The sequence below is a fragment of the Lepeophtheirus salmonis genome, chromosome 14 (genome assembly GCF_016086655.4).
Source record: "Lepeophtheirus salmonis chromosome 14, UVic_Lsal_1.4, whole genome shotgun sequence".
Taxonomy (NCBI): domain Eukaryota; kingdom Metazoa; phylum Arthropoda; class Copepoda; order Siphonostomatoida; family Caligidae; genus Lepeophtheirus; species Lepeophtheirus salmonis.
The window spans coordinates 18,654,442-18,667,128 of record NC_052144.2 but is presented as its reverse complement, the minus strand read 5'-3'; the positions used below and the strand labels follow the sequence as shown (position 1 = coordinate 18,667,128).

General features: G+C 30.3%; 1 protein-coding gene across 1 annotated transcript; it reads left to right on the top strand.

The window, feature by feature from the left end:
* The first annotated feature begins 274 nt into the window (after positions 1-274).
* On the top strand, positions 275-10,954 carry LOC121129609 (profilin). Its single transcript, XM_040725336.2, has 4 exons — positions 275-464; positions 7,215-7,309; positions 7,441-7,517; positions 10,428-10,954. The coding sequence occupies exons 1-4, from the start codon at positions 357-359 to the stop codon at positions 10,523-10,525; spliced, it is 378 nt and encodes a 125-aa protein (XP_040581270.1). The 5' UTR covers positions 275-356; the 3' UTR covers positions 10,526-10,954.
* The last annotated feature ends 1,733 nt before the right edge of the window (positions 10,955-12,687 follow it).

Here is a 12,687-nt window from a genome sequence, read left to right as displayed (position 1 = left end):
TTTTTTATCCTCTGTCTCTCTCTCTCTTTCGTTGTTACCAGCCGAGATCCTTTATTTAATATTATTATTATTCTTCTCCTTTCTTCTCTTTTTTTAATTCACTAAATAAAGAAGAAAAATAGCTGTTTTTAGCAGCAACAGCAGGAGTATCTAGTCGGCTATGTCTCCATCCTTACACTCGTAATGAATTACAACAACGCCTTTCCCCCTCCCTCCATAACCCTCCCCCCTCTCTTTTTGGTTGGGTTGGATTTCTCATAGTCATATAGTACATAGTTAAAAAAATATATATATTTAGTTATATTTAAACATTCAAACGAGGCAGGCTACCCCATTGAATAATATAAGAAAGTGTCATGTCTTGGAAGGAGTATCTCAACACTATGACGAATGAGGGCTTAACCCATGCTGTCATCTGTGGGCTAGATGGCCCTAGCTGGGTGGAGGCCACAGAGGGATCTAATGTAAGTCACTCGTCGTTTAATAAACATTCACTAGTTCTAAGCCGCGATTTAAAATTATTCTTTGTCAAAAAGTTGTTATCCATTTATTTTAATCTGAATATCTTTTTATTTTGAGTATTTATTGAGTTTGAAGCTCCATTTTAAAAGTTTAAAATTCATTTATACATAGAGTAAATTCCATTTTAGTCGGAGCCATAGGGATCCTCAAAATATGTACGTTAAAAAAGAAATCCGTTTTAGCAAATTAATTATATAGTTTATTATAATTAATTTGGGAAAAGTTTCTAAGCTAGTATATGTAAATATTCTTAACCCTAGAATATGCCATAGAGATGGGAACACCCCCCCCCTTGTATTCCTGGCGTGAAGAGTTACTCAAAATATGTAGGTTCAATTTATCAATTGGTGGATCTCAAAAAGCGCACACTTCATCCTCTCCCTCCCCCTTTTACATCTCTAACTGATTTGATACACCTGCAGGCGATCGATAGCTCAATAGAGATAAATCACGAATTTATATGCGCTGTGATTCTTTGTGGGCGAAACAAAGATAGAGAGGAAATTACGAATTCAACTAGGGTCCTAGATTTGAAAATGTCTTAATGATAAATTCAGGAGGAAATGAGATATTTTCTTTTTGTTTGTCAGTTTCTTCCAGAATGAGTCATGAATGATATAGAGGATAATTTCCTTTAAAGAGCCACCAGAGAGAAGGAATAAAACAGAAATAGAGAGAGAACTCGCAGATGGTTTATAAGTAAAATTGACAAAGTTCCATTTTTGTTGTTGTTTCGTTGCTGTACGTAGATGAGTCTACTCAAAAGTAATCCTGAACTAAAACAAGTCATTATCATTATACTTTTTGACTTCACCATAGACATAAATGCTCCAACGTCAGATACGGAATTAACTTAAGATATAAGTTTGCAACATAAGATTTGTATGAAATTCAGGGTGGATTCCAAGAAAAAAAATATTATTGGCATAAGACTTTTTATTTATAAATGAGGTGATTGAGAGCCACTTCAAGCTTACTATGGGTTAAGTTCCTTGGACTCGCGAGTTTTTTTGACAAACAAGCTCTGCCCAGGAACGAATTTAACTCATATACCAAGTTATTCGTGTAATTCCTTCAATTATTATCGGCTTTATACTCAAATATCTGCGATGGATTAAACTATCAACTATTTATCGATATATAGCTCCGATATGGGCTTTCAGTCCATCATTTTTTTCAATTATGACGAAGGACCTTTAAAGGATTAATAAGAATAATTTATTAATAGAAATGGAAGATAATTGAAGTTCTTGAAGAATACAAAATATGTGCCCTATATAATCTAGGCTCATTTTTGCAAAAAGTCATCCTTGCCTACTTTAGTGTTGACGGCTCATATGACGTTGTTGTAACGCTCTACTGAGAATACATATTCAACCCCTGTTCTTTTGTAATGTTAAAATAGAAACACATTCAAACAATTATTACATATTATAACGATACACCCTTTTTCTTCATCAACCAAAGTGGAACCGGTGCCTCCTCCTCCCTTTTCGACCACACTTGAACGCATTGATTCATTTCACAAATCTCAGAAGGTTATCTTTGTTTATTTTCCCTTTTATATACAGATATATGTATAAATAGTATGATGAATACACAGGGTTTAGGTATTACCTATAACGCATCTGTTTTCCTTTTTATTTAATGAATGACAAAACAGCATAGTAGTGAACGAAGGAACCTCTTCTGACCATAAGTGTAACAAGGGAAAAGTAAAATCCGGTGTGTTTATATATATACAAATGTATTTCAACACATGATTGATGCATTTCACGGCTCTTGAACAGAGATTCCAGAGTATTGCAGGTGTATTATGTACTCGTATATATTATAATTAATTAGAACAAAAACATTATCTCCTCAAGCGTTATTATTTATGTTGTAAACTAGACATAAAAATAACATAGTTTTCATTTCTTTTAAAAGTGATCCATTTCGTTGAGTCTGGATTTCATTATTTGTAGGCAGGTATGCTTAACTATTCATTTACTTACTTGCTTATTTGATTATATGTGTTACAATATACTGTGTAACGATGTAAGAGGGGTGTTTGAAGAGTTTCCGACCTCAACTTGAAGATGCGAGCACTCGTAAATAAAAGCTAGTCACATCCAATGTTACTAGAAGTAGAACTAGAACGTTCTACTAACATTGGTCACATATACCTAACATCTTTTGAGAGTTACTCATTAAAGTATCAACCATTTTGGACATGCAGTTGATGTGTAACAGGCGTTTGAGTGAGTTGATGTGAGTGTTTTATTGAAAATTGACGAAATTGAGTGTTGTTCTGTTGACGCATTTTAGACGCAATAACTTCGAGTTTTGGCGCCAATTAATTACTGTAGATGAAACAAAAATACAATCCAAACAGTAGACTGAAAAGATTTTCGTCAACAAAGAGGTATTCGTGAACAATTATTTTGCAGAGGCAAACGCCAAGTTACACGGGTTACAGTGGTGGGATCATCGCTGGAAAACAAAATAAAAAACAAGAAAAAATGTTTTTTATCTTTGTTAGGTCGGAAAATTTTCAGACCACTCTCATGGTTTGAATCGTGCCCAGACACTTTGTTGAAAACCCAACGGACAATATATATATATATATTTGATGATGATTCATGCTGCAATACACTGTAATTAGGATGCCCATTCATGTTACATCAATTTTAAAAGATAAAATATTTAATTATTTGTTAAAAATTTCTATGATTAAGTCTTGATTAATTAATAGAAGATTCATTTAGTTATAATTATGCTTCAACAGTTGGTAAAACCGCTATTAGAACAAAAATCATGACAACTGTCTAATAATGAATTAATTAAACAAATAAATTAGAAAGCAAGAAAATATTTAAAGAAGAGAAAAAGTCAGTGTCCTAGAATCAGTTTGAATATTATAAAAAGTTACGTTGTTTTATTTGAATTTTAATAATATAAGCTCTACATTTTAATATTGTACCAATAATGTCAGGGTCAAATTCGGGTTTTGTACAAGTTGTAACTTGTACATGTAGATTATTATAAACGTAGCTAACTAAAAATGGGAACAATAATTTTAGATGAAGAATTATCAGTGTAGACATATACTTGACTGTCATAATCACAGTTTTGTTCTTCAGGGCCTGATTTTTTAAAATTGCGGGCCGGAGTGACTATAGATGACTCATTTATTGTAAGAGAATTCCTTCTACTGACAAAAAAAATATTGGTGACCCAAGTACCATTGGACCCGTGATTACGGGCATCCATAGATGTATGTAAAAATTTGGAGTTCTGGTTCTTTGATTATATTTTTAAATCTTACATCAAATGCAGGCTAGGTTACTTTTCTATGTTTAAAAAAATGCATAGGAAATTCAATGTGTGGTATATAAGTGTGAGAAAGATTGGATTTGCTTGAGTTTCTAGCCTATTGTGTAAGACTTGAGAGCCTGGAATGGGGACACTTAGTAAAAAAATATGGGATTTAAAGAGCGAAAAAAATTTAACTCATACAAGCTGATTTTGCTAAAATTATTGCATATCAATGTAACTCCCTTTGTGTTAGAGGTAAGGTCGAACTGACCAAATCTGAAATAACACAGTCAGGAAAAGTCCTACACCTTGATTTGGATCAAGGTATTGATTTCACCCTAAAAGTGCCTTCCAAAGGAAAGGTGCGCTTTCAGGGCCCCTGGAATACGCCTGTAACTCAAGAAAGTGAGAAAACTGTGGAAAAGGGGATAGATTAAGATCAAAATTGTGAACCCTGTGTTGATAAGTCTAATCAACACAAAACGACCACTGTTGTTTATAATAGTGCAAGTAGTTTCACGGAGGAAATTGTAAATATCTGTGTTGATACTGACACTTATAAAAATAATTGTAAAGATAGTCCAAAGGCCAAGGAAACGGCAGTGTCTGAGAAACTGTTACTGAGAACCACGGAATGCCAGATGAGCCAGGAGAATACCTTCTAAATCAAGTAGTAGGTGTGAATGTCTCTGGAAAAAATTCAAATTTCTATTCAAAAAGAGATGATGGCAAAAAGCAGTCCCAAATATATATGTTCTTCGATTTGGCTTACGAAAACGAATTATTGAATAAACACAAAAAAAAAAGAAAAAAAAAGATAAGCTGCTCTTATATCAACACTCAACACTATTAAGCAGCTAATTCTAAATTAAAACTCAGAAAATCTCAAATAGCCTTAATAACAGAGCCCTACACCAGTAACGGCTCAACAAAAAGCCTCGCTCTAAGTGGGTATACTATCCATTGCAAACATGCGTCAAAACCAAGTGTATTTATTCTAACTGCTAATCATTTAGATGCATGGTGTGCTCCAGAATTATCTATTAAAAGATGTTCATCGCTCTCATATGAGAGATACCAAGCCTTGCAAGAAGAGGATGAAGATGTTCGTATTCTTAATTTTTTGAAATGTACAAAAAATTAAACAAATTATTGATAATAACTATAAAATTAAGTAGGACTTAAGATCAATTTCAGCTGTAGTAGCACATACACCCCTTAGTGTGGTCGAGTTCTTTGCTGTATGTATGTATCTGTACTGTTTCATAATGTATGCATGTACTATGGTAAACAGCAATACATTCTTAACTAACTAACTAAGATGATAAAGTAGAACGGATGAAACCACTTAAGGTATTGACATAAAATATATAAATGCTCACAGACAAATTTGGTATTTTAATTTTATGTAAATATATAGAATAGTATTTTTCCAGGGGAGTTTGGACATATATATATATGTATATATTTTTGGGGGGGAGGGGAGGGGGCTTGGTTTTGGATTTTTTATAATAATTTCAAGAATTAAATTTTTTGCTCCCCAGCATAATTTGATTGAATGACTTTTTTTTAGAAAATAAATTTTGTGAACAGTTGTGGATTTTTTATATTTTTTAAAATAAATTTATTATTTTAAATTTTTCCAAAAAAGTTAATTTTCTGGTAATAGGTATGGATATTTTAATTTTTTTTTCAAAAAAAATTAATTATAATAACAAGCCCCACAAAGAAGTAACAATATTTATAATTATATAATCTTATGGATCCACCTGCATTTACTTGATATATGCTCTTTATTGTAGTTTTTAAAACGCACATGACGTCATCAATTTTTTTTTTTTATATATAATCGGTGTTGACTGATTTTTAAATAAGAGCAATCGAGAGCAAAGTTTTCTTGGTACTGCTCTAAACCAAACTTTTTTAAAGGACCAAATTAGTTCAACAAAATATAATTTATAACGGTCTTAAGGATTTTTGACAAAAACCCAAGTCTAGTAAAATGGTTAAAAGTCACTCACCTAGAGGGATTTGCGTATCACAGTTTGAGAACCACTGCTTGATTTGCGATATTAATATGAATAAATTATAAATAATAAAAATATCACAATAAATAGGAATGAGGAAATGAGGCATTGTATTGAATTATTAAATAATAAATTCAAAATGAATTTTATATACCTAATGTTATATGTATTTAATTTTTTTTTATATTATTGCTGATTTTCAAATCTCAATATTCTCATTGTTTTTTTTTGTATATGTTGTAAACCCTCGACCTGGAAGAGAATTCTGTATCTTCAATCAAAACAAAAAATATTTCCCATTTTCCTATTTTTCTTATCCATTTAGTTATACGTTAGAGACAAAACAATATAAAAAAGATGAGACTCACACTACTGACTTTTTTATCCCCTCTCAACCTCAACAGGCAAACTGAAAATTTTGAAAACTAATTAACGTTTCAAAACTCAGTGATAAGGGGAAAAGAAGAAGAAAAGTTGACAAAAAAGCCCTATATATTTTTGTGTTAGAAATGTCACCCCTTGAGCTATGGAATAAATAAAAAAATGCCTACCGCACCATTATTGTGTCTAGAAAATAATAAATATTAAATTTAAATTAAGAGATATATTTAGATACGAACGGGGATATATATATTTTTTTTTTTGTACTGAAAATGTTGAGATATAATTAATACTTAAATCTTAATTATTCAAGACTGTTGAATCACATTTCCTCTCTATTCACTCTCATTAATCAGTTGTATGATTTATTTCCTTGCCCTTATTACAGAGCAGACTTAATTGTTTAATAAACTAATGGATAACTACGATTGGGAGTTCGGCCTATGCTGTCGTATTTTGGGAGAGTACTATATCTCAGTTATGGTTCTAGGACACTTTTCCCAAAGGCAATTTTGCCGCAAAAAATAATAAATATATTTCATGATAATTATGACATAATGAAACCATAAGGAACTTGGGATAAAAAATTACATACTATGTTTTCTAAAACATAACATCATTAAATAAAAAATGGAATAACTTTAAAATAGCCTTTTTAAAAAAGCCGTTTAAAAATAAAATACAACGTTTTTTTCCCTTTAAAAAACCGTCATTAAATGAATTATGAGAAAAATTAATACTTATGTGAAAAAGAAGTACGTGTTCAATGAATTCTTAAAAATTAAATAACATTTTTTTTTAAATCGCCTTATTAAAAAAGTCCGTTTAAAAATAAAATATAGCACTTTTTATTTAAAAAAAGAAAAAAACAATCATAAATTAATTATGGGAAAAATTAATATTTTTGTGTAAAAAGAACAACGTGCTCTAGTTTTACAAATTATGTAACATTTTTTACTCACTCGTTGTATTTGTACTTTTTAGGTTACAACTGAGGAATTAACAAATGTAATCAACTCTATGGGGAATGTTAATGGATTAGCTACAAATGGAATTACTCTTGGTGGGATAAGATATATGTAAGTTATAAATATATTATATTTCCATGTTTGTGGCGTGTGTACATAAATAATAATGAATAGTACTGAATACTATTTACGCAAGTGTTCGTCACAAAACCTCGTATTCATTTTTTGTTTCTTTTATATAGGTACTTGTCAGGGATGGAGAATGTTATTCGGGGAAAGTACAAAAAAGATGGAATCCACATTGCGAAAAGTGAGACCTGTAAGTGCATTTATGATTAGTAAATATATATAGTTAAATATTCCATAAATGACCTTTAGTTGGTCTTAGTCAAGGTTAATAGAAATACAAGATTAGAGCATCACGTAACCGGGGTTGCTAGAATTTTCAATTTCATGTATCGTACTGACTAGTGGACAAGACAGACAGATTTTTGTCAACACTCACAAACAATCATATTCTATGACGTCACTATTAAAAAGTGTGGTGGAAGTCTAACATCAGTCGTTCATGCCTTGGTCTTAGTATGTTTTGGATATCAGGGTGAACCAAACTATACAAATATTCATATATCGTTTCTGATATAAAAAAAAATAGGGCAAATTAAAAAATATATATTATCCGTAAGGTGGTTGTGACAGTTTGTAGCTTTTTGTTTATAAAATGGTGCAATATTCAAAAGAATATTGCCAGCCCCTCTAAGTGAGAAACATACATACATGTTATGAGGCTTCCACGGGGGTATGCTAAAGGAGCTATAGCCACTCTTAAATTAAGGAAATTTTGCAATTTACTAGATTTTTGTTTGACCCGGATTTAAAAAAAAAAAAAAAATGATGGAAAATAAAGGATTTTTTTTTTCATTCTGGCAAATTATTTAGTAGAGGCAAAAAATTATTTTTTTTTTGGAAAAAAATTTCTAGATAATTTAATATTTGAATTTTTTGAAAAAAAAAATTAATTTTGTGACTAGCTAATAAAATTAATTTTTTGCTATGGATTTTTGAATTTTTTTTGCAACAAATTTATTTTTTTAATTTTTTCTGCATATTTGTGGATTTAAAAATAATTATAATAAAATAATACTTTTTTGAAAAAATTTAATTTTAAATTTTTTTCCAAACAGTTTAATTCTTTGTGAATATCTATGGATGTTTGAAATTTTAAAAATATATTTATTTTCGACTTTTTTTTCCAAAAAAATCATTTTTTGGGATCAACTCCGGATTTTCAATATTTATTTCCAAAAAAAAAAATTAATTGTGTGTGAATAGCAATGGATATTTGAAATTTTTCTTCAAAAAATTTAATATTTGAATTTTTTAGAAATTACAAAAATGAAATTGTTATTGAAAAAAATTAAATTTTGAATATAAAATATTTTGCAAAATAAATTCAAGAATAAAATTTTTCGGAGAAAAATTTCAAAAATCTATTGCTATTAAATTTTGCCAAAATATTTGTAAAATTAGATTAAATTTTCTATTAAGAATCAAAATGCCTAAATTTGAGTGGGGGATATAGCCCCTCCAGCCCTCCCCCTGTTGATGCCAGTGCATAGTGCACTGTATATAGTTCTCCTTGATGTATATCCTAAACATATTTTGCGCCAAAAATGGCAATGTAGTCGTATTAATGAAATATTACAGGTGTTTGCATTTAGCATCGATTAAGTAGCACTATTTCTGTTCCTTGTAATTATTGCTCTGTTTTGTTTATCATAATTCATCTGCGTATGAACGTAACGGTAGTAACTGGGATTGCTCAGAGTTATTAGGCATCGACGAACAGACAATGGACGGGCAAAGTTTGCTTCATAATTATAGAAGATAACTCCAGCCATGAAATCCTCTATATTTATTACTCTCCCGTTTTTCAAGGGTACACACAAACACGTAGTTACTCAATACTTCGATATTCTCTCTACAAGAATGAAAGAATAATGATTACAACTTGAGCAAATAAATAACATTGTTCCGATTGACATGAACAAATAGACTCGCACACTAGAAAATGCTTAGGATTTACAACCTTAAAAATAAGAAAAATTCCTTAATTTTGAGGGTGGCTACAGCCTACCAACTGCGGACGTCCCAGCACGGTACCATATGATTTTTTTTTCTTCAAATATTTCCTTCGACAGTCGATGTGAATAAAAAGACTAGTTGTGAAAGGATCAGTGGGTAGATGGTTCGGGGAGTGGAATGATGTGTCCTATACACCACCGTTAATCTATTTCATTATTTTCACTGAAAGTGGTCCTTAAAATGAGGCTCGACTGTATAATACATGTTATTCCTATATATATATATATATTGATACTGTTTTGAAGCAACATCCTTTTAATAACAAATTGTATCCAGATATATACATATTTAGAAGAGCAAACATACCTAAAAACACTTTTCCTTTGAATTAAACTTATATTTCTGTATTTATTAGTGATGTACCGCGAGCTGAATTTCGCGCCTCGAGTGTTTTCGAGTTTAAAGAAAAATCACTCGAGGAAGGAATTACGAGCTATACTCGTTACTCGCTAGAATACTCGTTATTCGTTTGAACACTCATTACTATCATGGGTAATAAACTTACAATTTTTGACAAAATTGATAATTTTTGGGGTGACGAATAAAAAAATCATTGATTTCAAGGGACTAAAGCCCCTCCAGTACACCCATTTGGACGTCCCTGACACTAACTAAAACTTTTTTGACGCTAACAAATTTGAAAGTCAAAAAATCTTATTTTATATAGGATTATTGAAAATTTATCATTCAAGAATTGTTTTACCCTTCTCTAATTAGTGATAAAAAGATTCGGCTATAATAATGCAGCTTTCTTCCTTTTGTGGACCCAAAACTTTTTGTATCCGAATGAAAAAAAATACGTCATGAGGACTTATATGCTTTAATATTTTCAAAAAAGAAAAAATTAAGAAATATAATTTTTGGCGAGTTGCGAGTAAATACTTACATTTTACACAAACGAGCCGAGTTTTGTGTGTATGTTTGTTGTTTACTCGTAATAAAAACTCAAGAACCAATTAACGAGTTTGCTTGAGACACATCACTAGTATTTATCAAAACATTTGTTAGACGTATAAAAAAAAAATTATGTACAATGTAATCGTTAAAAAATTATTTCTAATATATATATTATTATCTTTTACAGTATTGATAATTGGTATGTATGGCGAAGCAGTTCAACCTCAAAAGGCTGCCACCATTGTAGAAAAAATGGCGGATTATCTACGCAAATCTTCCTATTAAGATTATTTACCTATTTATAATTATATATCGATTAATAATTAATGAATTATACAAGAGTCAATTTTTTAAAGAAGAAGAGGAAAAAAAATAAATAAATAAAAAAAAGAACCACGATTATTATACAATCACCAATAAATCAATGTAAAAAAATGATTTATTTCATACTCAGTCATTAATAATATTATATAATTATCGTGTTGTACTGCCAATTTTATAATAAAAACCTTTTATTAAACAAAAGTATGGGCATAACGACTCTTCTGTCCCATTTTTTTACATTATTATTTTTATTTATTTTTTAATGTATTTGCTCAGTATTTATACAATTTTAGTTTTTATTTTACCAACAAAAAAATATATTATATTATAATTTTCGTTTATATTACCTTTAAAAAAAGAATAGAAAAATAATAAAAGATGAAGAATGTATTCGTGCAAATTGATTTTTTTTCTCTCTAAGTACAAGTGTGATGTTTTTGTAGATTCATTATGGGATGATGTTAATGTTAATACTTCCTAGGAATATGTATTGTGAATTTGTCACAATTCTATTGAACAAAGTGTTAATACACGTGTCGGAAGGAAAATGCAGGGAGAAGAGATTTACAAAAGCATGATGAAATCTAAGGCATCTGTATAATATTATTAGATGAAAAAGTGGAGAAAAATAAATGATGTTCATATTTAGGGTTGTGTCGGTTCGATCTAGGGGGTTTGTTTTTTTAGAAGCGACATAAAACTTTAATTTTTGATGTTAATCTTTTTTTGAACTATTTTGTCATTAAAATTTTTGGTGCAACAAAAAGGAAATAAACATAGATCAAGCTCCTTATTTGTTACATTTTTAACTGCTTTCTTAGCCACTCTTACTAACTTTGAAATCACGAGTTAAAGCTGTAATCTTAAGTCTGGTGTACATTGAAAGCGCTGTGCGAGAAATTATATGCCAATATTGTGTATCACAACAAAAACTCAATAACCATTTGAAGAAAATTGATCCAATCATCAAGAAAATTTGCTTTAACCAAACCAAATGGGATTTGTAGTAGGTATAGCGATCTAGAAAGGCATATAGATCAATTCGAGTAATATTTCTATATTGTAGAGTCCACTTAAACCGGATCTCAAGAGACCGATAAAATCTGTCCGTTTTGAAAGAAATCTACCGCATCGAATTAATAATATACTTTATTATAACTAATTCCGGACTTATATGAGTTTCCAGTAAATGTAAACGAATATCTGTAATAAGTGTTGACAAATTAACTGGATTCTGCTGTATGTAGTTATTTTTTTTCTTCAAAAGTGAGTTAGAAAAAAATGTATCTTTTTGTTAACTAAATATTAGCAGATTAAGGGTCGACGAACATACCAACTTTGCTTTAATAATATAAATGACAACTCCCCAACAAATCATCAATGCTATTCTACATTTTTCATGAGCACACTCACACGTAGTTACTCAATACTCAATATGTTTTCTCCACAAGCCCGTTGTTAAACCTCACCTTAAGTGTCATTCATTTTTTATACATAAAGTACTTCCCTTTTTCTTTTCTTTTTTAATATGAGTTTACCCTAAAAAAATGAAGGGGGATGACAAGTACGGAAACCATATCATTCCTGTATAAGATTCCCCAAACGTCTGCAAGATTTCATTCATTTTTACACACCTTATTATAACATTCCTTACAAATACATATTGATTTTTATTTTTTTGAAATGATGTGCTCGCTCGATTCTAGTGTTTTTTCTTAGTTCAAGTATTTACACTCAAAAATGACTTATTTTCAACATAGATGCGACCTTACTTTATTGATATAGATTTTACAAACAGTTCGCTCTGTTTTTAGTTTTAAATGGTCCATATGCAAATGTATCAATTCACTTCTTATTCAAATAGAAAACGTTCAATGCAATTGCAAACCGAGGTGTAACTACTTATTTGACTGATATTCGAAAACTAGACAATATGTATTTCAGACTTTGATTCAGATGTATCATGAAAAAAAAAAAAAAATCCAATTGCTCCAACCATAAGGAAATAAAACATCTGTGGCTACAAGGTGTGCACAGGACTGAGCCAGTGACTTCATGCGATTGAACGGGTATGTTCAAGGGATGGCGTACCAATTCTTTTTGAATCATATTCAGTTATTTCC

Excerpts from the sequence above, each read along its gene's own strand:
- LOC121129609 (XM_040725336.2), top strand. The coding sequence starts at position 357 with ATGTCTTGGAAGGAGTATCTCAACACTATGACGAATGAGGGCTTAACC. Across the intron at positions 7,310-7,440 it reads CTTGGTGGGATAAGATATAT|GTACTTGTCAGGGATGGAGA; the intron begins GTAAGTTATAAA and ends TCTTTTATATAG. Across the intron at positions 7,518-10,427 it reads CATTGCGAAAAGTGAGACCT|TATTGATAATTGGTATGTAT; the intron begins GTAAGTGCATTT and ends TATCTTTTACAG.